The 22,676-nt window shown below is 38.4% G+C and overlaps 8 protein-coding genes across 8 annotated transcripts; all 8 read right to left on the reverse strand.

The window, feature by feature from the left end:
• Window positions 1-459: 459 nt before the first annotated feature.
• Window positions 460-1,912, reverse strand: LOC125377535. Its single transcript, XM_048391281.1, has 2 exons — window positions 1,169-1,912; window positions 460-1,023 (listed from the first exon to the last, which is right to left on the reverse strand). The coding sequence occupies exons 1-2, from the start codon at window positions 1,248-1,250 to the stop codon at window positions 629-631; spliced, it is 477 nt and encodes a 158-aa protein (XP_048247238.1). The 5' UTR covers window positions 1,251-1,912; the 3' UTR covers window positions 460-628.
• A 1,097-nt stretch (window positions 1,913-3,009) lies between these two features.
• On the reverse strand, window positions 3,010-4,462 carry LOC125377537. Its single transcript, XM_048391286.1, has 2 exons — window positions 3,719-4,462; window positions 3,010-3,573 (listed from the first exon to the last, which is right to left on the reverse strand). Exons 1-2 carry the CDS (start codon window positions 3,798-3,800, stop codon window positions 3,179-3,181), a joined length of 477 nt encoding a protein of 158 aa, XP_048247243.1. The 5' UTR covers window positions 3,801-4,462; the 3' UTR covers window positions 3,010-3,178.
• Window positions 4,463-5,500: 1,038 nt separating this feature from the next.
• Window positions 5,501-6,395, reverse strand: LOC125377554. The gene is made up of 2 exons (XM_048391356.1): window positions 6,210-6,395; window positions 5,501-6,064 (listed from the first exon to the last, which is right to left on the reverse strand). The coding sequence occupies exons 1-2, from the start codon at window positions 6,289-6,291 to the stop codon at window positions 5,670-5,672; spliced, it is 477 nt and encodes a 158-aa protein (XP_048247313.1). The 5' UTR covers window positions 6,292-6,395; the 3' UTR covers window positions 5,501-5,669.
• Window positions 6,396-10,157: 3,762 nt separating this feature from the next.
• LOC125377545 lies at window positions 10,158-11,573 on the reverse strand. Its single transcript, XM_048391314.1, has 2 exons — window positions 10,867-11,573; window positions 10,158-10,721 (listed from the first exon to the last, which is right to left on the reverse strand). The coding sequence occupies exons 1-2, from the start codon at window positions 10,946-10,948 to the stop codon at window positions 10,327-10,329; spliced, it is 477 nt and encodes a 158-aa protein (XP_048247271.1). The 5' UTR covers window positions 10,949-11,573; the 3' UTR covers window positions 10,158-10,326.
• Window positions 11,574-12,682: 1,109 nt separating this feature from the next.
• On the reverse strand, window positions 12,683-14,135 carry LOC125377538. The gene is made up of 2 exons (XM_048391295.1): window positions 13,392-14,135; window positions 12,683-13,246 (listed from the first exon to the last, which is right to left on the reverse strand). The coding sequence occupies exons 1-2, from the start codon at window positions 13,471-13,473 to the stop codon at window positions 12,852-12,854; spliced, it is 477 nt and encodes a 158-aa protein (XP_048247252.1). The 5' UTR covers window positions 13,474-14,135; the 3' UTR covers window positions 12,683-12,851.
• Window positions 14,136-15,380: 1,245 nt separating this feature from the next.
• On the reverse strand, window positions 15,381-16,069 carry LOC125377558. Its single transcript, XM_048391376.1, has 2 exons — window positions 15,928-16,069; window positions 15,381-15,782 (listed from the first exon to the last, which is right to left on the reverse strand). Exons 1-2 carry the CDS (start codon window positions 16,007-16,009, stop codon window positions 15,388-15,390), a joined length of 477 nt encoding a protein of 158 aa, XP_048247333.1. The 5' UTR covers window positions 16,010-16,069; the 3' UTR covers window positions 15,381-15,387.
• A 1,870-nt stretch (window positions 16,070-17,939) lies between these two features.
• LOC125377316 lies at window positions 17,940-19,223 on the reverse strand. Its single transcript, XM_048390341.1, has 2 exons — window positions 18,480-19,223; window positions 17,940-18,334 (listed from the first exon to the last, which is right to left on the reverse strand). Exons 1-2 carry the CDS (start codon window positions 18,559-18,561, stop codon window positions 17,940-17,942), a joined length of 477 nt encoding a protein of 158 aa, XP_048246298.1. The 5' UTR covers window positions 18,562-19,223.
• Window positions 19,224-20,468: 1,245 nt separating this feature from the next.
• Window positions 20,469-21,157, reverse strand: LOC125377557. Its single transcript, XM_048391375.1, has 2 exons — window positions 21,016-21,157; window positions 20,469-20,870 (listed from the first exon to the last, which is right to left on the reverse strand). The coding sequence occupies exons 1-2, from the start codon at window positions 21,095-21,097 to the stop codon at window positions 20,476-20,478; spliced, it is 477 nt and encodes a 158-aa protein (XP_048247332.1). The 5' UTR covers window positions 21,098-21,157; the 3' UTR covers window positions 20,469-20,475.
• Between the last annotated feature and the right edge of the window lie 1,519 nt (window positions 21,158-22,676).

Raw genomic sequence — 22,676 nt, forward strand, 5'->3', positions numbered from 1 at the left:
AAGAGAAACAATTAAATGCTCTGATAATATGAAATACAACCTGACATATATATCTCGCAGATCAATATCATATGGGGTTGTGGTTCGTCTGTCTAAATCCTTTTGCTATAGGATCGGAATGGATACGGAAAACGAATTGCAACGTTCCAAACTGTATTTAATGTTATGGTGCAACCATTACATTGGAATCTCTTCTTCTCCATCATACCTAATGTCCAAATGTGTTTCATTTCAATTGATCTTATATTCAATAGTCTGTATCTTTTTCCTATTTCAAAGAATAGATTAAGGACGATATCTGCGAATGATTGCCATACTCAGAACCAAGTAAAATGATCGAAGGCTTGGTATTGTGAGATACCATCTCAAATTAACCTTTTCTCTCTCTCACAAACTTTCTATACGAATGATGTCTTCAAGATGTCGTGAGCGTGTCAGCAAATGATCAAGATTATAATATCGACTTCATTATTTATTTCCTCAGCATATTCATCAACAAACAAATGTGGTTTACAATATAATAGGATGCCCTTTGCACACTGTCAGGCAACATTTGTGTACAATAACAAAAAATGAATAACAAGGTAAATGCAGCACTAGTTGATGTGGATGGGACTTGTGATTTCCCTTAGGCGTTTCTATGAAGTGCACTGTCGTCTACAGACAAAGCTCGACTGAGAGTCGTCATATCGTAGCTGCTGTCGTTGCTGTATAGGTCTCCCTGGTCTTCGTCGTCCTCACTATATGAGCTGTCGGACAAGAGTTCCGTGAAGGAAGCTTCATCATCATTGAAAGAGGTATCTGCATTCCAGTCCGCCTCCGAATCACTCTCTGCAGAAGCATCTTTGGTGATGGCGTTTACACAGGCTTGCACCTCTTGCCACTTGAGTTGTCTGTAGATGGTAAACATCTCCTTGACACCTTCCAGCACCCATCGTCTCTGGATCAGCTGTTCACCTCGGATTATGCAGTTGTTGGAGGAGTTGGCTGTCATCTTCCGCATCAGATGGTAGACTTGGGTATCTGAAAACAATAAAACGGGTAATTAGAAATCTCGCTAAATGTGTTCACAACAATGTCATTTTATTTTGTTCAATTCTAAAATTCAGTGTGATACCAATATTGCCATGTTTGCAGGGGACTGAAAAAGAGCACAGTTCATATTTACCTAATGTCAGGATCTCTTTCACTGCATTGTCGTGGGCAATAAGGAGACGTCTCAGCTTGATGGCAACTTGAACTGGATCCATTTTCTAGGGCCTTCGGACACAACACTAGAATGCAGTCGGATGAAATACTACAGGAATTCAGTAGCGCCAAATTTGGATAATTGGAAAGTAGATGTGTTCGTTTTCACGGATTGAGATGAAGTGAAGGACTCCAGTCCGTGCAAAACATTTATACTGACCCTTAGTATAAACATAGTAGTGGAGATTTATAGATCAAAGAGAGCATTTTCGAAGCCAGTGGCGAGATCAAAGCTACACTGCAACTTCATTAGGCTTTGATCCGAAAGGAATCTCACTGTCCACTTGAGAAACCAATCAACTTCTTGTCAAAACAAGTTTCCGTATAAAGGGAGAGGTCTGAGAAGAGTTCAACCAATCTAGTCCTGTTATCTCCAGAGATTATCAATCATTGTTAATTGATTAAATCGGGATTGATCAAACGGCGCAGTACGTTGTGATACTTAAAAATCCGATGTGGTTACTTTCGCATCCACAGAAACCAAGTCACAGAAACTTCTATCAGCTTGGAAATCGTGTGATGCTTCTCTGAACGTTTAGTTTCAATTAAAAAACCCGAGAAAACCATGTCCACAATCCTAAGAAATCCTTACTCTGGTAGGCAAAGGCAAAGTGAATAAATGTACAGTCAAATCTTGAACTTATTGTACACATCTGTTTGAGGTCGTAAATGCTATGATAATCGACCATTTTCCCAACCCGTCTTACATGATCGAAATACAGCACGTATGTTTTGAAGCATTTCAAATACTATTTTTTATGAATACCATCATCATGGTATAATTGAAGCAGCTCATTTGGCTTAAGTATCTGGATATTAACCATCTTAGAAGCTTTTGGATGGACGTCGGCTACTTAAAAGGTTACTATATAAATAAATAAATAGGCATGTACAATTAAGTTTATGTGTGTTAAATGATCTAGAGACATTATCTTCAGTGTATAACTGTCATGTTTTTGGGAGAATTACAAAGCACGGTGTCATGATTTATATCTTTGAATACAGAATGCTGTTAAAGCACATAATGGAAATTGGAGTATGTTGCTAGATAAACATAAGCACGTTGTTAGCATTGTTTTTGAAAGATGCCCACTGTTTCATGTCAGGATATTCTGATCTTTACTTTTTAGTGCTTTCAGCGGAATAGTATTCATCAAGTGCTGACTTGGATCAGAAATGTTATTTGGCCTGTGTTGATGTCAATGTTTCAATTTCCTTTTGTTTTCCATGCCGTGTACATTGACAATTTTTAACATGCATGACTCTCTCCTTAAGCACTTGGGCATGTACATTTCAAAAGGAAAGAGAAACAATTAAATGCTCTGATAATATGAAATACAACCTGACATATATATCTCGCAGATCAATATCATATGGGGTTGTGGTTCGTCTGTCTAAATCCTTTTGCTATAGGATCGGAATGGATACGGAAAACGAATTGCAACGTTCCAAACTGTATTTAATGTTATGGTGCAACCATTACATTGGAATCTCTTCTTCTCCATCATACCTAATGTCCAAATGTGTTTCATTTCAATTGATCTTATATTCAATAGTCTGTATCTTTTTCCTATTTCAAAGAATAGATTAAGGACGATATCTGCGAATGATTGCCATACTCAGAACCAAGTAAAATGATCGAAGGCTTGGTATTGTGAGATACCATCTCAAATTAACCTTTTCTCTCTCTCACAAACTTTCTATACGAATGATGTCTTCAAGATGTCGTGAGCGTGTCAGCAAATGATCAAGATTATAATATCGACTTCATTATTTATTTCCTCAGCATATTCATCAACAAACAAATGTGGTTTACAATATAATAGGATGCCCTTTGCACACTGTCAGGCAACATTTGTGTACAATAACAAAAAATGAATAACAAGGTAAATGCAGCACTAGTTGATGTGGATGGGACTTGTGATTTCCCTTAGGCGTTTCTATGAAGTGCACTGTCGTCTACAGACAAAGCTCGACTGAGAGTCGTCATATCGTAGCTGCTGTCGTTGCTGTATAGGTCTCCCTGGTCTTCGTCGTCCTCACTATATGAGCTGTCGGACAAGAGTTCCGTGAAGGAAGCTTCATCATCATTGAAAGAGGTATCTGCATTCCAGTCCGCCTCCGAATCACTCTCTGCAGAAGCATCTTTGGTGATGGCGTTTACACAGGCTTGCACCTCTTGCCACTTGAGTTGTCTGTAGATGGTAAACATCTCCTTGACACCTTCCAGCACCCATCGTCTCTGGATCAGCTGTTCACCTCGGATTATGCAGTTGTTGGAGGAGTTGGCTGTCATCTTCCGCATCAGATGGTAGACTTGGGTATCTGAAAACAATAAAACGGGTAATTAGAAATCTCGCTAAATGTGTTCACAACAATGTCATTTTATTTTGTTCAATTCTAAAATTCAGTGTGATACCAATATTGCCATGTTTGCAGGGGACTGAAAAAGAGCACAGTTCATATTTACCTAATGTCAGGATCTCTTTCACTGCATTGTCGTGGGCAATAAGGAGACGTCTCAGCTTGATGGCAACTTGAACTGGATCCATTTTCTAGGGCCTTCGGACACAACACTAGAATGCAGTCGGATGAAATACTACAGGAATTCAGTAGCGCCAAATTTGGATAATTGGAAAGTAGATGTGTTCGTTTTCACGGATTGAGATGAAGTGAAGGACTCCAGTCCGTGCAAAACATTTATACTGACCCTTAGTATAAACATAGTAGTGGAGATTTATAGATCAAAGAGAGCATTTTCGAAGCCAGTGGCGAGATCAAAGCTACACTGCAACTTCATTAGGCTTTGATCCGAAAGGAATCTCACTGTCCACTTGAGAAACCAATCAACTTCTTGTCAAAACAAGTTTCCGTATAAAGGGAGAGGTCTGAGAAGAGTTCAACCAATCTAGTCCTGTTATCTCCAGGGATTATCAATCATTGTTAATTGATTAAATCGGGATTGATCAAACGGCGCAGTACGTTGTGATACTTAAAAATCCGATGTGGTTACTTTCGCATCCACAGAAACCAAGTCACAGAAACTTCTATCAGCTTGGAAATCGTGTGATGCTTCTCTGAACGTTTAGTTTCAATTAAAAAACCCGAGAAAACCATGTCCACAATCCTAAGAAATCCTTACTCTGGTAGGCAAAGGCAAAGTGAATAAATGTACAGTCAAATCTTGAACTTATTGTACACATCTGTTTGAGGTCGTAAATGCTATGATAATCGACCATTTTCCCAACCCGTCTTACATGATCGAAATACAGCACGTATGTTTTGAAGCATTTCAAATACTATTTTTTATGAATACCATCATCATGGTATAATTGAAGCAGCTCATTTGGCTTAAGTATCTGGATATTAACCATCTTAGAAGCTTTTGGATGGACGTCGGCTACTTAAAAGGTTACTATATAAATAAATAAATAGGCATGTACAATAAAGTTTATGTGTGTTAAATGATCTAGAGACATCATCTTCAGTGTATAACTGTCATGTTTTTGGGAGAATTACAAAGCACGGTGTCATGATTTATATCTTTGAATACAGAATGCTGTTAAAGCACATGATGGAAATTGGAGTATGTTGCTAGATAAACATAAGCACGTTGTTAGCATTGTTTTTGAAAGATGCCCACTGTTTCATGTCAGGATATTCTGATCTTTACTTTTTAGTGCCTTTCAGGGGAATAGTATTCATCAAGTGCTGACTTGGATCAGAAATGTTATTTGGCCTGTGTTGATGTCAATGTTTCAATTTCCTTTTGTTTTCCATGCTGTCTACATTGACAATTTTTAACATGCATGACTCTCTCCTTAAGCACTTGGGCATGTACATTTCAAAAGGAAAGAGAAACAATTAAATGCTCTGATAATATGAAATACAACATGACATATATATCTCGCAGATCAATATCATATGGGGTTGTGGTTCGTCTGTCTAAATCCTTTTGCTATAGGATCGGAATGGATACGGAAAACGAATTGCAACGTTCCAAACTGTATTTAATGTTATGGTGCAACCATTACATTGGAATCTCTTCTTCTCCATCATACCTAATGTCCAAATGTGTTTCATTTCAATTGATCTTATATTCAATAGTCTGTATCTTTTTCCTGTTTCAAAGAATAGATTAAGGACGATATCTGCGAATGATTGCCATACTCAGAACCAAGTAAAATGATCGAAGGCGAATGATGTCTTCAAGATGTCGTGAGCGTGTCAGCAAATGATCAAGATTATAATATCGACTTCATTATTTATTTCCTCAGCATATTCATCAACAAACAAATGTGGTTTACAATATAATAGGATGCCCTTTGCACACTGTCAGGCAACATTTGTGTACAATAACAAAAAATGAATAACAAGGTAAATGCAGCACTAGTTGATGTGGATGGGACTTGTGATTTCCCTTAGGCGTTTCTATGAAGTGCACTGTCGTCTACAGACAAAGCTCGACTGAGAGTCGTCATATCGTAGCTGCTGTCGTTGCTGTATAGGTCTCCCTGGTCTTCGTCGTCCTCACTATATGAGCTGTCGGACAAGAGTTCCGTGAAGGAAGCTTCATCGTCATTGAAAGAGGTATCTGCATTCCAGTCCGCCTCCGAATCACTCTCTGCAGAAGCATCTTTGGTGATGGCGTTTACACAGGCTTGCACCTCTTGCCACTTGAGTTGTCTGTAGATGGTAAACATCTCCTTGACACCTTCCAGCACCCATCGTCTCTGGATCAGCTGTTCACCTCGGATTATGCAGTTGTTGGAGGAGTTGGCTGTCATCTTCCGCATCAGATGGTAGACTTGGGTATCTGAAAACAATAAAACGGGTAATTAGAAATCTCGCTAAATGTGTTCACAACAATGTCATTTTATTTTGTTCAATTCTAAAATTCAGTGTGATACCAATATTGCCATGTTTGCAGGGGACTGAAAAAGAGCACAGTTCATATTTACCTAATGTCAGGATCTCTTTCACTGCATTGTCGTGGGCAATAAGGAGACGTCTCAGCTTGATGGCAACTTGAACTGGATCCATTTTCTAGGGCCTTCGGACACAACACTAGAATGCAGTCGGATGAAATACTACAGGAATTCAGTAGCGCCAAATTTGGATAATTGGAAAGTAGATGTGTTCGTTTTCACGGATTGAGATGAAGTGAAGGACTCCACTTACTTACTTACTTACTTTGGAGATTTAACGTGCGCTTTCCGACTGATGCGTATTTCGCACACGGGCCCGGCCAGGCCATTTAATGTGTTTCCGAAAGGGGCGAAGGTGGTCTGTGCAACCCAAGAGGGGGGTTTTAGGGGTTGCTTATATAGAATTTGGGAATTTTGAGATTTGGAATAGATGCCGATGGGATTGGGGAGGAGAACTAAGGGAGCTGGGTATGGTGGATGTTTGTTTGTTTATGTGATTTTGATTTGGTGAGTTATTGTGTTTTTAGATGCGTTTTATTAGTTCCGTTTTGATTAAGAATACGCCTAAGGCCTTGAAGTTTTCTAGTTTATTTTGTGGGTTTAGTATTGCTTCTAGAGTTAGAGCCTTGTTTAGATTGAGGGTGGTTTGTAATGCGGTTCGATGTGTTAGGTAGTGTGTGCAGTGGATGAGTGCGTGTTCTGGGGTTTCTGGTTGTTTGCAGTGCGGGCAGTTACCTGTAGTGTGTTTTTTAAATTTTTTTAGGTGGTTATTTAGGTTGGTGTGTCCTGTTTGGAGTTTAGTGATTACTCTGTCGATTTTTTTGGATGGATGGAGAATTTTTGGTTTGGTTAGTGGTTTGCTGAGCACTTTTTTGATTTGGCTATTTGAGTTTAGATATAGGTTATGCCATTTTTTGGTGATTTTTTGCTTGTTTACACTTTTAATTTCTGATTTTGAGATGGGTAAGTTTAAGCTTATTTCTGGGATTTTGAGGGATAGTTTAGCTGCTTTATCGGCGTTTTCATTACCGTATATTCCTACGTGGGCGGGTATCCACAAGAAGGTTATTTGTTTGCCTGCCTTAGTTAGGTCGTTGGAGCTTTTAAGTATTTGATTTATTAATTTAGGTCGGTTTTTGGTATTTTTGTTTTGGAGGGCTTGCAGTCCACTTAGGGAGTCGGTAAGTATTAGGATTTTTTTGTGGTTTTTGGATTCTTGATTATGGAGGGCTGAGGCCATGCCCATTAGTTCTGCCGTGAATATTGATTGGTTGTTTGGGAGTCGGAAGGATTGTGTGGTTTTAGTTGGTTGTGGGGTATGGACTCCGAAACCTGTGTGTTTGGAGGTCGGATCTGAGGATCCGTCCGTGTAAATGTGACACCAATTTGGCCAATTTTCGTGTATGTATGCTAGTGTGGTAGTTTTAGCTATGTTTGGGTCGGTTTGTTTATTTATTTGGCTAGCTAGTGTTGTGTCTATTTTGGGTATTTTAAGTTTAGGGGTGAAGATATTTGATTGTTTGCAGTTTTGTTTAAGATTTTTAATTTGGTGTTCATTTAGGTAGTTTGTTATTCTTTGGGATATTGGGGTAAGTAAGGGGTGTTTACGAGCTAGAGCTTGGTTTTTGGGGCTGATGTTTTGGTTTATTAAGTTTTGGATGAGAGGGTTTGATTGGGACGCGGCCCAGAAATTTAAGCTTAGCTGTTCCCTGCGTAGACTTAGTGGCATTTCTCCTGTTAAGGACTGAAGTGAGGTGTAGGAGGTGCCATGTTGGGTGCGTGTAATTAGTTTGAGAGCCTGATATTGTATTGAGTCAAGTTTTTTAGATAGAGGTGTTTAGGGTGTTGTGTATGGCGCAGCCGTAGTCTAGTTTTGATCTAATTAGTGATATGTAGAGAGAGAGGAGGGTATCTTTGGATGCTCCCCAGTTAGAACCAGTTAGGCATCTTAGGGTGTTTAGGTCTTTACTGCATTTAGTTGTTAGGTTAGGTGAGATGTTCATCGAAAATAAGTCCTAAGAATTTGGTTTGTTTTTGAAATTTGATTGTTTGATTGTTTAGCTGGAGGATTGGGGAGGCGGGTTTCATGTTTTTATGTTTGAATACTATTCCTGTTGTTTTTTCTGAGTTAAGGGAGAAGCCCCATTTGTCAGCCCACTGTTGTATTTTATTAAGAGATTTTTGGAGTAAATTTTGGACCATGTTCATGCTTTTAGTGCGGATCCAGATGGCTCCATCATCCGCGAATTTTGATGTGTTTACTTTAGGGGATAGGCCCTCGAATAGATCGTTTATCATTATATTGAAGAGGGTGGGGCTGAGGATACTGCCCTGTGGAGTACCATTTTCTAGGGGACATTGGTCCCGATGAAGGACTCCAGTCCGTGCAAAACATTTATACTGACCCTTAGTATAAACATAGTAGTGGAGATTTATAGATCAAAGAGAGCATTTTCGAAGCCAGTGGCGAGATCAAAGCTACACTGCAACTTCATTAGGCTTTGATCCGAAAGGAATCTCACTGTCCACTTGAGAAACCAATCAACTTCTTGTCAAAACAAGTTTCCGTATAAAGGGAGAGGTCTGAGAAGAGTTCAACCAATCTAGTCCTGTTATCTCCAGAGATTATCAATCATTGTTAATTGATTAAATCGGGATTGATCAAACGGCGCAGTACGTTGTGTTACTAAAAAATCCGATGTGGTTACTTTCGCATCCACAGAAACTTCTATCAGCTTGGAAATCGTGTGATGCTTCTCTGAACGTTTAGTTTCAATTAAAAAACCCGAGAAAACCATGTCCACAATCCTAAGAAATCCTTACTCTGGTAGGCAAAGGCAAAGTGAATAAATGTACAGTCAAATCTTGAACTTATTGTACACATCTGTTTGAGGTCGTGAATGCTATGATAATCTGACCATTTTCCCAACCCGTCTTACATGATCGAAATACAGCACGTATGTTTTGAAGCATTTCAAATACTATTTTTTATGAATACCATCATCATGGTATAATTGAAGCAGCTCATTTGGCTTAAGTATCTGGATATTAACCATCTTAGAAGCTTTTGGATGGACGTCGGCTACTTAAAAGGTTACTATATAAATAAATAAATAGGCATGTACAATAAAGTTTATGTGTGTTAAATGATCTAGAGACATCATCTTCAGTGTATAACTGTCATGTTTTTGGGAGAATTACAAAGCACGGTGTCATGATTTATATCTTTGAATACAGAATGCTGTTAAAGCACATGATGGAAATTGGAGTATGTTGCTAGATAAACATAAGCACGTTGTTAGCATTGTTTTTGAAAGATGCCCACTGTTTCATGTCAGGATATTCTGATCTTTACTTTTTAGTGCCTTTCAGGGGAATAGTATTCATCAAGTGCTGACTTGGATCAGAAATGTTATTTGGCCTGTGTTTCAATTTCCTTTTGTTTTCCATGCTGTGTACATTGACAATTTTTAACATGCATGAATCTCTCCTTAAGCACTTGGGCATGTACATTTCAAAAGGAAAGAGAAACAATTAAATGCTCTGATAATATGAAATACAACCTGACATATATATCTCGCAGATCAATATCATATGGGGTTGTGGTTCGTCTGTCTAAATCCTTTTGCTATAGGATCGGAATGGATACGGAAAACGAATTGCAACGTTCCAAACTGTATTTAATGTTATGGTGCAACCATTACATTGGAATCTCTTCCTTACATCATACCTAATGTCCAAATGTGTTTCATTTCAATTGATCTTATATTCAATAGTCTGTATCTTTTTCCTATTTCAAAGAATAGATTAAGGACGATATCTGCGAATGATTGCCATACTCAGAACCAAGTAAAATGATCGAAGGCTAGGTATTGTGAGATACCATCTCAAATTAACCTTTTCTCTCTCTCACAAACTTTCTATACGAATGATGTCTTCAAGATGTCGTGAGCGTGTCAGCAAATGATCAATATTATAATATCGACTTCATTATTTATTTCCTCAGCATATTCATCAACAAACAAATGTGGTTTACAATATAATAGGATGCCCTTTGCACACTGTCAGGCAACATTTGTGTACAATAACAAAAAATGAATAACAAGGTAAATGCAGCACTAGTTGATGTGGATGGGACTTGTGATTTCCCTTAGGCGTTTCTATGAAGTGCACTGTCGTCTACAGACAAAGCTCGACTGAGAGTCGTCATATCGTAGCTGCTGTCGTTGCTGTATAGGTCTCCCTGGTCTTCGTCGTCCTCACTATATGAGCTGTCGGACAAGAGTTCCGTGAAGGAAGCTTCATCATCATTGAAAGAGGTATCTGCATTCCAGTCCGCCTCCGAATCACTCTCTGCAGAAGCATCTTTGGTGATGGCGTTTACACAGGCTTGCACCTCTTGCCACTTGAGTTGTCTGTAGATGGTAAACATCTCCTTGACACCTTCCAGCACCCATCGTCTCTGGATCAGCTGTTCACCTCGGATTATGCAGTTGTTGGAGGAGTTGGCTGTCATCTTCCGCATCAGATGGTAGACTTGGGTATCTGAAAACAATAAAACGGGTAATTAGAAATCTCGCTAAATGTGTTCACAACAATGTCATTTTATTTTGTTCAATTCTAAAATTCAGTGTGATACCAATATTGCCATGTTTGCAGGGGACTGAAAAAGAGCACAGTTCATATTTACCTAATGTCAGGATCTCTTTCACTGCATTGTCGTGGGCAATAAGGAGACGTCTCAGCTTGATGGCAACTTGAACTGGATCCATTTTCTAGGGCCTTCGGACACAACACTAGAATGCAGTCGGATGAAATACTACAGGAATTCAGTAGCGCCAAATTTGGATAATTGGAAAGTAGACGTGTTGGTTTTCACGGATTGAGATGAAGTGAAGGACTCCAGTCCGTGCAAAACATTTATACTGACCCTTAGTATAAACATAGTAGTGGAGATTTATAGATCAAAGAGAGCATTTTCGAAGCCAGTGGCGAGATCAAAGCTACACTGCAACTTCATTAGGCTTTGATCCGAAAGGAATCTCACTGTCCACTTGAGAAACCAATCAACTTCTTGTCAAAACAAGTTTCCGTATAAAGGGAGAGGTCTGAGAAGAGTTCAACCAATCTAGTCCTGTTATCTCCAGGGATTATCAATCATTGTTAATTGATTAAATCGGGATTGATCAAACGGCGCAGTACGTTGTGATACTTAAAAATCCGATGTGGTTACTTTCGCATCCACAGAAACCAAGTCACAGAAACTTCTATCAGCTTGGAAATCGTGTGATGCTTCTCTGAACGTTTAGTTTCAATTAAAAAACCCGAGAAAACCATGTCCACAATCCTAAGAAATCCTTACTCTGGTAGGCAAAGGCAAAGTGAATAAATGTACAGTCAAATCTTGAACTTGTTGTACACATCTGTTTGAGGTCGTAAATGCTATGATAATCGACCATTTTCCCAACCCGTCTTACATGATCGAAATACAGCACGTATGTTTTGAAGCATTTCAAATACTATTTTTTATGAATACCATCATCATGGTATAATTAAAGCAGCTCATTTGGCTTAAGTATCTGGATATTAACCATCTTAGAAGCTTTTGGATGGACGTCGGCTACTTAAAAGGTTACTATATAAATAAATAAATAGGCATGTACAATAAAGTTTATGTGTGTTAAATGATCTAGAGACATCATCTTCAGTGTATAACTGTCATGTTTTTGGGAGAATTACAAAGCACGGTGTCATGATTTATATCTTTGAATACAGAATGCTGTTAAAGCACATGATGGAAATTGGAGTATGTTGCTAGATAAACATAAGCACGTTGTTAGCATTGTTTTTGAAAGATGCCCACTGTTTCATGTCAGGATATTCTGATCTTTACTTTTTAGTGCCTTTCAGGGGAATAGTATTCATCAAGTGCTGACTTGGATCAGAAATGTTATTTGGCCTGTGTTGATGTCAATGTTTCAATTTCCTTTTGTTTTCCATGCTGTCTACATTGACAATTTTTAACATGCATGTACATTTCAAAAGGAAAGAGAAACAATTAAATGCTCTGATAATATGAAATACAACATGACATATATATCTCGCAGATCAATATCATATGGGGTTGTGGTTCGTCTGTCTAAATCCTTTTGCTATAGGATTGGAATGGATACGGAAAACGAATTGCAACGTTCCAAACTGTATTTAATGTTATGGTGCAACCATTACATTGGAATCTCTTCTTCTCCATCATACCTAATGTCCAAATGTGTTTCATTTCAATTGATCTTATATTCAATAGTCTGTATCTTTTTCCTATTTCAAAGAATAGATTAAGGACGATATCTGCGAATGATTGCCATACTCAGAACCAAGTAAAATGATCGAAGGCTTGGTATTGTGAGATACCATCTCAAATTAACCTTTTCTCTCTCTCACAAACTTTCTATACGAATGATGTCTTCAAGATGTCGTGAGCGTGTCAGCAAATGATCAAGATTATAATATCGACTTCATTATTTATTTCCTCAGCATATTCATCAACAAACAAATGTGGTTTACAATATAATAGGATGCCCTTTGCACACTGTCAGGCAACATTTGTGTACAATAACAAAAAATGAATAACAAGGTAAATGCAGCACTAGTTGATGTGGATGGGACTTGTGATTTCCCTTAGGCGTTTCTATGAAGTGCACTGTCGTCTACAGACAAAGCTCGACTGAGAGTCGTCATATCGTAGCTGCTGTCGTTGCTGTATAGGTCTCCCTGGTCTTCGTCGTCCTCACTATATGAGCTGTCGGACAAGAGTTCCGTGAAGGAAGCTTCATCATCATTGAAAGAGGTATCTGCATTCCAGTCCGCCTCCGAATCACTCTCTGCAGAAGCATCTTTGGTGATGGCGTTTACACAGGCTTGCACCTCTTGCCACTTGAGTTGTCTGTAGATGGTAAACATCTCCTTGACACCTTCCAGCACCCATCGTCTCTGGATCAGCTGTTCACCTCGGATTATGCAGTTGTTGGAGGAGTTGGCTGTCATCTTCCGCATCAGATGGTAGACTTGGGTATCTGAAAACAATAAAACGGGTAATTAGAAATCTCGCTAAATGTGTTCACAACAATGTCATTTTATTTTGTTCAATTCTAAAATTCAGTGTGATACCAATATTGCCATGTTTGCAGGGGACTGAAAAAGAGCACAGTTCATATTTACCTAATGTCAGGATCTCTTTCACTGCATTGTCGTGGGCAATAAGGAGACGTCTCAGCTTGATGGCAACTTGAACTGGATCCATTTTCTAGGGCCTTCGGACACAACACTAGAATGCAGTCGGATGAAATACTACAGGAATTCAGTAGCGCCAAATTTGGATAATTGGAAAGTAGATGTGTTCGTTCTCACGGATTGAGATGAAGTGAAGGACTCCAGTCCGCGCAAAACATTTATACTGACCCTTAGTATAAACATAGTAGTGGAGATTTATAGATCAAAGAGAGCATTTTCGAAGCCAGTGGCGAGATCAAAGCTACACTGCAACTTCATTAGGCTTTGATCCGAAAGGAATCTCACTGTCCACTTGAGAAACCAATCAACTTCTTGTCAAAACAAGTTTCCGTATAAAGGGAGAGGTCTGAGAAGAGTTCAACCAATCTAGTCCTGTTATCTCCAGGGATTATCAATCATTGTTAATTGATTAAATCGGGATTGATCAAACGGCGCAGTACGTTGTGATACTTAAAAATCCGATGTGGTTACTTTCGCATCCACAGAAACCAAGTCACAGAAACTTCTATCAGCTTGGAAATCGTGTGATGCTTCTCTGAACGTTTAGTTTCAATTAAAAAACCCGAGAAAACCATGTCCACAATCCTAAGAAATCCTTACTCTGGTAGGCAAAGGCAAAGTGAATAAATGTACAGTCAAATCTTGAACTTATTGTACACATCTGTTTGAGGTCGTAAATGCTATGATAATCGACCATTTTCCCAACCCGTCTTACATGATCGAAATACAGCACGTATGTTTTGAAGCATTTCAAATACTATTTTTTATGAATACCATCATCATGGTATAATTAAAGCAGCTCATACAATAAGTATCTGGATATTAACCATCTTAGAAGCTTTTGGATGGACGTCGGCTACTTAAAAGGTTACTATATAAATAAATAAATAGGCATGTACAATAAAGTTTATGTGTGTTAAATGATCTAGAGACATCATCTTCAGTGTATAACTGTCATGTTTTTGGGAGAATTACAAAGCACGGTGTCATGATTTATATCTTTGAATACAGAATGCTGTTAAAGCACATGATGGAAATTGGAGTATGTTGCTAGATAAACATAAGCACGTTGTTAGCATTGTTTTTGAAAGATGCCCACTGTTTCATGTCAGGATATTCTGATCTTTACTTTTTAGTGCCTTTCAGGGGAATAGTATTCATCAAGTGCTGACTTGGATCAGAAATGTTATTTGGCCTGTGTTTCAATTTCCTTTTGTTTTCCATGCTGTGTACATTGACAATTTTTAACATGCATGACTCTCTCCTTAAGCACTTGGGCATGTACATTTCAAAAGGAAAGAGAAACAATTAAATGCTCTGATAATATGAAATACAACATGACATATATATCTCGCAGATCAATATCATATGGGGTTGTGGTTCGTCTGTCTAAATCCTTTTGCTATAGGATCGGAATGGATACGGAAACCGAATTGCAACGTTCCAAACTGTATTTAATGTTATGGTGCAACCATTACATTGGAATCTCTTCCTTACATCATACCTAATGTCCAAATGTGTTTCATTTCAATTGATCTTATATTCAATAGTCTGTATCTTTTTCCTATTTCAAAGAATAGATTAAGGACGATATCTGCAAATGATTGCCATACTCAGAACCAAGTAAAATGATCGAAGGCTTGGTATTGTGAGATACCATCTCAAATTAACCTTTTCTCTCTCTCACAAACTTTCTATACGAATGATGTCTTCAAGATGTCGTGAGCGTGTCAGCAAATGATCAAGATTATAATATCGACTTCATTATTTATTTCCTCAGCATATTCATCAACAAACAAATGTGGTTTACAATATAATAGGATGCCCTTTGCACACTGTCAGGCAACATTTGTGTACAATAACAAAAAATGAATAACAAGGTAAATGCAGCACTAGTTGATGTGGATGGGTCTTGTGATTTCCCTTAGGCGTTTCTATGAAGTGCACTGTCGTCTACAGACAAAGCTCGACTGAGAGTCGTCATATCGTAGCTGCTGTCGTTGCTGTATAGGTCTCCCTGGTCTTCGTCGTCCTCACTATATGAGCTGTCGGACAAGAGTTCCGTGAAGGAAGCTTCATCGTCATTGAAAGAGGTATCTGCATTCCAGTCCGCCTCCGAATCACTCTCTGCAGAAGCATCTTTGGTGATGGCGTTTACACAGGCTTGCACCTCTTGCCACTTGAGTTGTCTGTAGATGGTAAACATCTCCTTGACACCTTCCAGCACCCATCGTCTCTGGATCAGCTGTTCACCTCGGATTATGCAGTTGTTGGAGGAGTTGGCTGTCATCTTCCGCATCAGATGGTAGACTTGGGTATCTGAAAACAATAAAACGGGTAATTAGAAATCTCGCTAAATGTGTTCACAACAATGTCATTTTATTTTGTTCAATTCTAAAATTCAGTGTGATACCAATATTGCCATGTTTGCAGGGGACTGAAAAAGAGCACAGTTCATATTTACCTAATGTCAGGATCTCTTTCACTGCATTGTCGTGGGCAATAAGGAGACGTCTCAGCTTGATGGCAACTTGAACTGGATCCATTTTCTAGGGCCTTCGGACACAACACTAGAATGCAGTCGGATGAAATACTACAGGAATTCAGTAGCGCAAAATTTGGATAATTGGAAAGTAGATGTGTTCGTTCTCACGGATTGAGATGAAGTGAAGGACTCCAGTCCGCGCAAAACATTTATACTGACCCTTAGTATAAACATAGTAGTGGAGATTTATAGATCAAAGAGAGCATTTTCGAAGCCAGTGGCGAGATCAAAGCTACACTGCAACTTCATTAGGCTTTGATCCGAAAGGAATCTCACTGTCCACTTGAGAAACCAATCAACTTCTTGTCAAAACAAGTTTCCGTATAAAGGGAGAGGTCTGAGAAGAGTTCAACCAATCTAGTCCTGTTATCTCCAGGGATTATCAATCATTGTTAATTGATTAAATCGGGATTGATCAAACGGCGCAGTACGTTGTGATACTTAAAAATCCGATGTGGTTACTTTCGCATCCACAGAAACCAAGTCACAGAAACTTCTATCAGCTTGGAAATCGTGTGATGCTTCTCTGAACGTTTAGTTTCAATTAAAAAACCCGAGAAAACCATGTCCACAATCCTAAGAAATCCTTACTCTGGTAGGCAAAGGCAAAGTGAATAAATGTACAGTCAAATCTTGAACTTATTGTACACATCTGTTTGAGGTCGTAAATGCTATGATAATCTGACCATTTTCCCAACCCGTCTTACATGATCGAAATACAGCACGTATGTTTTGAAGCATTTCAAATACTATTTTTTATGAATACCATCATCATGGTATAATTGAAGCAGCTCATTTGGCTTAAGTATCTGGATATTAACCATCTTAGAAGCTTTTGGATGGACATCGGCTACTTAAAAGGTTACTATATAAATAAATAAATAGGCATGTACAATAAAGTTTATGTGTGTTAAATGATCTAGAGACATCATCTTCAGTGTATAACTGTCATGTTTTTGGGAGAATTACAAAGCACGGTGTCATGATTTATATCTTTGAATACAGAATGCTGTTAAAGCACATAATGGAAATTGGAGTATGTTGCTAGATAAACATAAGCACGTTGTTAGCATTGTTTTTGAAAGATGCCCACTGTTTCATGTCAGGATATTCTGATCTTTACTTTTTAGTGCCTTTCAGGGGAATAGTATTCATCAAGTGCTGACTTGGATCAGAAATGTTATTTGGCCTGTGTTGATGTCAATGTTTCAATTTCCTTTTGTTTTCCATGCTGTCTACATTGACAATTTTTAACATGCATGACTCTCTCCTTAAGCACTTGGGCATGTACATTTCAAAAGGAAAGAGAAACAATTAAATGCTCTGATAATATGAAATACAACATGACATATATATCTCGCAGATCAATATCATATGGGGTTGTGGTTCGTCTGTCTAAATCCTTTTGCTATAGGATCGGCATGGATACGGAAAACGAATTGCAACGTTCCAAACTGTATTTAATGTTATGGTGCAACCATTACATTGGAATCTCTTCTTCTCCATCATACCTAATGTCCAAATGTGTTTCATTTCAATTGATCTTATATTCAATAGTCTGTATCTTTTTCCTATTTCAAAGAATAGATTAAGGACGATATCTGCGAATGCTTGCCATACTCAGAACCTAGTAAAATGATCGAAGGCTTGGTATTGTGAGATACCATCTCAAATTAACCTTTTCTCTCTCTCACAAACTTTCTATACGAATGATGTCTTCAAGATGTCGTGAGCGTGTCAGCAAATGATCAATATTATAATATCGACTTCATTATTTATTTCCTCAGCATATTCATCAACAAACAAATGTGGTTTACAATATAATAGGATGCCCTTTGCACACTGTCAGGCAACATTTGTGTACAATAACAAAAAATGAATAACAAGGTAAATGCAGCACTAGTTGATGTGGATGGGACTTGTGATTTCCCTTAGGCGTTTCTATGAAGTGCACTGTCGTCTACAGACAAAGCTCGACTGAGAGTCGTCATATCGTAGCTGCTGTCGTTGCTGTATAGGTCTCCCTGGTCTTCGTCGTCCTCACTATATGAGCTGTCGGACAAGAGTTCCGTGAAGGAAGCTTCATCATCGTTGAAAGAGGTATCTGCATTCCAGTCCGCCTCCGAATCACTCTCTGCAGAAGCATCTTTGGTGATGGCGTTTACACAGGCTTGCACCTCTTGCCACTTGAGTTGTCTGTAGATGGTAAACATCTCCTTGACACCTTCCAGCACCCATCGTCTCTGGATCAGCTGTTCACCTCGGATTATGCAGTTGTTGGAGGAGTTGGCTGTCATCTTCCGCATCAGATGGTAGACTTGGGTATCTGAAAACAATAAAACGGGTAATTAGAAATCTCGCTAAATGTGTTCACAACAATGTCATTTTATTTTGTTCAATTCTAAAATTCAGTGTGATACCAATATTGCCATGTTTGCAGGGGACTGAAAAAGAGCACAGTTCATATTTACCTAATGTCAGGATCTCTTTCACTGCATTGTCGTGGGCAATAAGGAGACGTCTCAGCTTGATGGCAACTTGAACTGGATCCATTTTCTAGGGCCTTCGGACACAACACTAGAATGCAGTCGGATGAAATACTACAGGAATTCAGTAGCGCCAAATTTGGATAATTGGAAAGTAGATGTGTTCGTTCTCACGGATTGAGATGAAGTGAAGGACTCCAGTCCGCGCAAAACATTTATACTGACCCTTAGTATAAACATAGTAGTGGAGATTTATAGATCAAAGAGAGCATTTTCGAAGCCAGTGGCGAGATCAAAGCTACACTGCAACTTCATTAGGCTTTGATCCGAAAGGAATCTCACTGTCCACTTGAGAAACCAATCAACTTCTTGTCAAAACAAGTTTCCGTATAAAGGGAGAGGTCTGAGAAGAGTTCAACCAATCTAGTCCTGTTATCTCCAGGGATTATCAATCATTGTTAATTGATTAAATCGGGATTGATCAAACGGCGCAGTACGTTGTGATACTTAAAAATCCGATGTGGTTACTTTCGCATCCACAGAAACCAAGTCACAGAAACTTCTATCAGCTTGGAAATCGTGTGATGCTTCTCTGAACGTTTAGTTTCAATTAAAAAACCCGAGAAAACCATGTCCACAATCCTAAGAAATCCTTACTCTGGTAGGCAAAGGCAAAGTGAATAAATGTACAGTCAAATCTTGAACTTATTGTACACATCTGTTTGAGGTCGTAAATGCTATGATAATCGACCATTTTCCCAACCCGTCTTACATGATCGAAATACAGCACGTATGTTTTGAAGCATTTCAAATACTATTTTTTATGAATACCATCATCATGGTATAATTAAAGCAGCTCATACAATAAGTATCTGGATATTAACCATCTTAGAAGCTTTTGGATGGACGTCGGCTACTTAAAAGGTTACTATATAAATAAATAAATAGGCATGTACAATAAAGTTTATGTGTGTTAAATGATCTAGAGACATCATCTTCAGTGTATAACTGTCATGTTTTTGGGAGAATTACAAAGCACGGTGTCATGATTTATATCTTTGAATACAGAATGCTGTTAAAGCACATGATGGAAATTGGAGTATGTTGCTAGATAAACATAAGCACGTTGTTAGCATTGTTTTTGAAAGATGCCCACTGTTTCATGTCAGGATATTCTGATCTTTACTTTTTAGTGCCTTTCAGGGGAATAGTATTCATCAAGTGCTGACTTGGATCAGAAATGTTATTTGGCCTGTGTTTCAATTTCCTTTTGTTTTCCATGCTGTGTACATTGACAATTTTTAACATGCATGACTCTCTCCTTAAGCACTTGGGCATGTACATTTCAAAAGGAAAGAGAAACAATTAAATGCTCTGATAATATGAAATACAACATGACATATATATCTCGCAGATCAATATCATATGGGGTTGTGGTTCGTCTGTCTAAATCCTTTTGCTATAGGATCGGAATGGATACGGAAACCGAATTGCAACGTTCCAAACTGTATTTAATGTTATGGTGCAACCATTACATTGGAATCTCTTCCTTACATCATACCTAATGTCCAAATGTGTTTCATTTCAATTGATCTTATATTCAATAGTCTGTATCTTTTTCCTATTTCAAAGAATAGATTAAGGACGATATCTGCAAATGATTGCCATACTCAGAACCAAGTAAAATGATCGAAGGCTTGGTATTGTGAGATACCATCTCAAATTAACCTTTTCTCTCTCTCACAAACTTTCTATACGAATGATGTCTTCAAGATGTCGTGAGCGTGTCAGCAAATGATCAAGATTATAATATCGACTTCATTATTTATTTCCTCAGCATATTCATCAACAAACAAATGTGGTTTACAATATAATAGGATGCCCTTTGCACACTGTCAGGCAACATTTGTGTACAATAACAAAAAATGAATAACAAGGTAAATGCAGCACTAGTTGATGTGGATGGGTCTTGTGATTTCCCTTAGGCGTTTCTATGAAGTGCACTGTCGTCTACAGACAAAGCTCGACTGAGAGTCGTCATATCGTAGCTGCTGTCGTTGCTGTATAGGTCTCCCTGGTCTTCGTCGTCCTCACTATATGAGCTGTCGGACAAGAGTTCCGTGAAGGAAGCTTCATCGTCATTGAAAGAGGTATCTGCATTCCAGTCCGCCTCCGAATCACTCTCTGCAGAAGCATCTTTGGTGATGGCGTTTACACAGGCTTGCACCTCTTGCCACTTGAGTTGTCTGTAGATGGTAAACATCTCCTTGACACCTTCCAGCACCCATCGTCTCTGGATCAGCTGTTCACCTCGGATTATGCAGTTGTTGGAGGAGTTGGCTGTCATCTTCCGCATCAGATGGTAGACTTGGGTATCTGAAAACAATAAAACGGGTAATTAGAAATCTCGCTAAATGTGTTCACAACAATGTCATTTTATTTTGTTCAATTCTAAAATTCAGTGTGATACCAATATTGCCATGTTTGCAGGGGACTGAAAAAGAGCACAGTTCATATTTACCTAATGTCAGGATCTCTTTCACTGCATTGTCGTGGGCAATAAGGAGACGTCTCAGCTTGATGGCAACTTGAACTGGATCCATTTTCTAGGGCCTTCGGACACAACACTAGAATGCAGTCGGATGAAATACTACAGGAATTCAGTAGCGCAAAATTTGGATAATTGGAAAGTAGATGTGTTCGTTCTCACGGATTGAGATGAAGTGAAGGACTCCAGTCCGCGCAAAACATTTATACTGACCCTTAGTATAAACATAGTAGTGGAGATTTATAGATCAAAGAGAGCATTTTCGAAGCCAGTGGCGAGATCAAAGCTACACTGCAACTTCATTAGGCTTTGATCCGAAAGGAATCTCACTGTCCACTTGAGAAACCAATCAACTTCTTGTCAAAACAAGTTTCCGTATAAAGGGAGAGGTCTGAGAAGAGTTCAACCAATCTAGTCCTGTTATCTCCAGGGATTATCAATCATTGTTAATTGATTAAATCGGGATTGATCAAACGGCGCAGTACGTTGTGATACTTAAAAATCCGATGTGGTTACTTTCGCATCCACAGAAACCAAGTCACAGAAACTTCTATCAGCTTGGAAATCGTGTGATGCTTCTCTGAACGTTTAGTTTCAATTAAAAAACCCGAGAAAACCATGTCCACAATCCTAAGAAATCCTTACTCTGGTAGGCAAAGGCAAAGTGAATAAATGTACAGTCAAATCTTGAACTTATTGTACACATCTGTTTGAGGTCGTAAATGCTATGATAATCTGACCATTTTCCCAACCCGTCTTACATGATCGAAATACAGCACGTATGTTTTGAAGCATTTCAAATACTATTTTTTATGAATACCATCATCATGGTATAATTGAAGCAGCTCATTTGGCTTAAGTATCTGGATATTAACCATCTTAGAAGCTTTTGGATGGACATCGGCTACTTAAAAGGTTACTATATAAATAAATAAATAGGCATGTACAATAAAGTTTATGTGTGTTAAATGATCTAGAGACATCATCTTCAGTGTATAACTGTCATGTTTTTGGGAGAATTACAAAGCACGGTGTCATGATTTATATCTTTGAATACAGAATGCTGTTAAAGCACATAATGGAAATTGGAGTATGTTGCTAGATAAACATAAGCACGTTGTTAGCATTGTTTTTGAAAGATGCCCACTGTTTCATGTCAGGATATTCTGATCTTTACTTTTTAGTGCCTTTCAGGGGAATAGTATTCATCAAGTGCTGACTTGGATCAGAAATGTTATTTGGCCTGTGTTGATGTCAATGTTTCAATTTCCTTTTGTTTTCCATGCTGTCTACATTGACAATTTTTAACATGCATGACTCTCTCCTTAAGCACTTGGGCATGTACATTTCAAAAGGAAAGAGAAACAATTAAATGCTCTGATAATATGAAATACAACATGACATATATATCTCGCAGATCAATATCATATGGGGTTGTGGTTCGTCTGTCTAAATCCTTTTGCTATAGGATCGGCATGGATACGGAAAACGAATTGCAACGTTCCAAACTGTATTTAATGTTATGGTGCAACCATTACATTGGAATCTCTTCTTCTCCATCATACCTAATGTCCAAATGTGTTTCATTTCAATTGATCTTATATTCAATAGTCTGTATCTTTTTCCTATTTCAA

This window comes from Haliotis rufescens, unplaced genomic scaffold (genome assembly GCF_023055435.1).
Source record: "Haliotis rufescens isolate VD_foot unplaced genomic scaffold, xgHalRufe1.0.p SCAF_9, whole genome shotgun sequence".
Classification (NCBI taxonomy): Eukaryota; Metazoa; Mollusca; class Gastropoda; order Lepetellida; family Haliotidae; genus Haliotis; species Haliotis rufescens.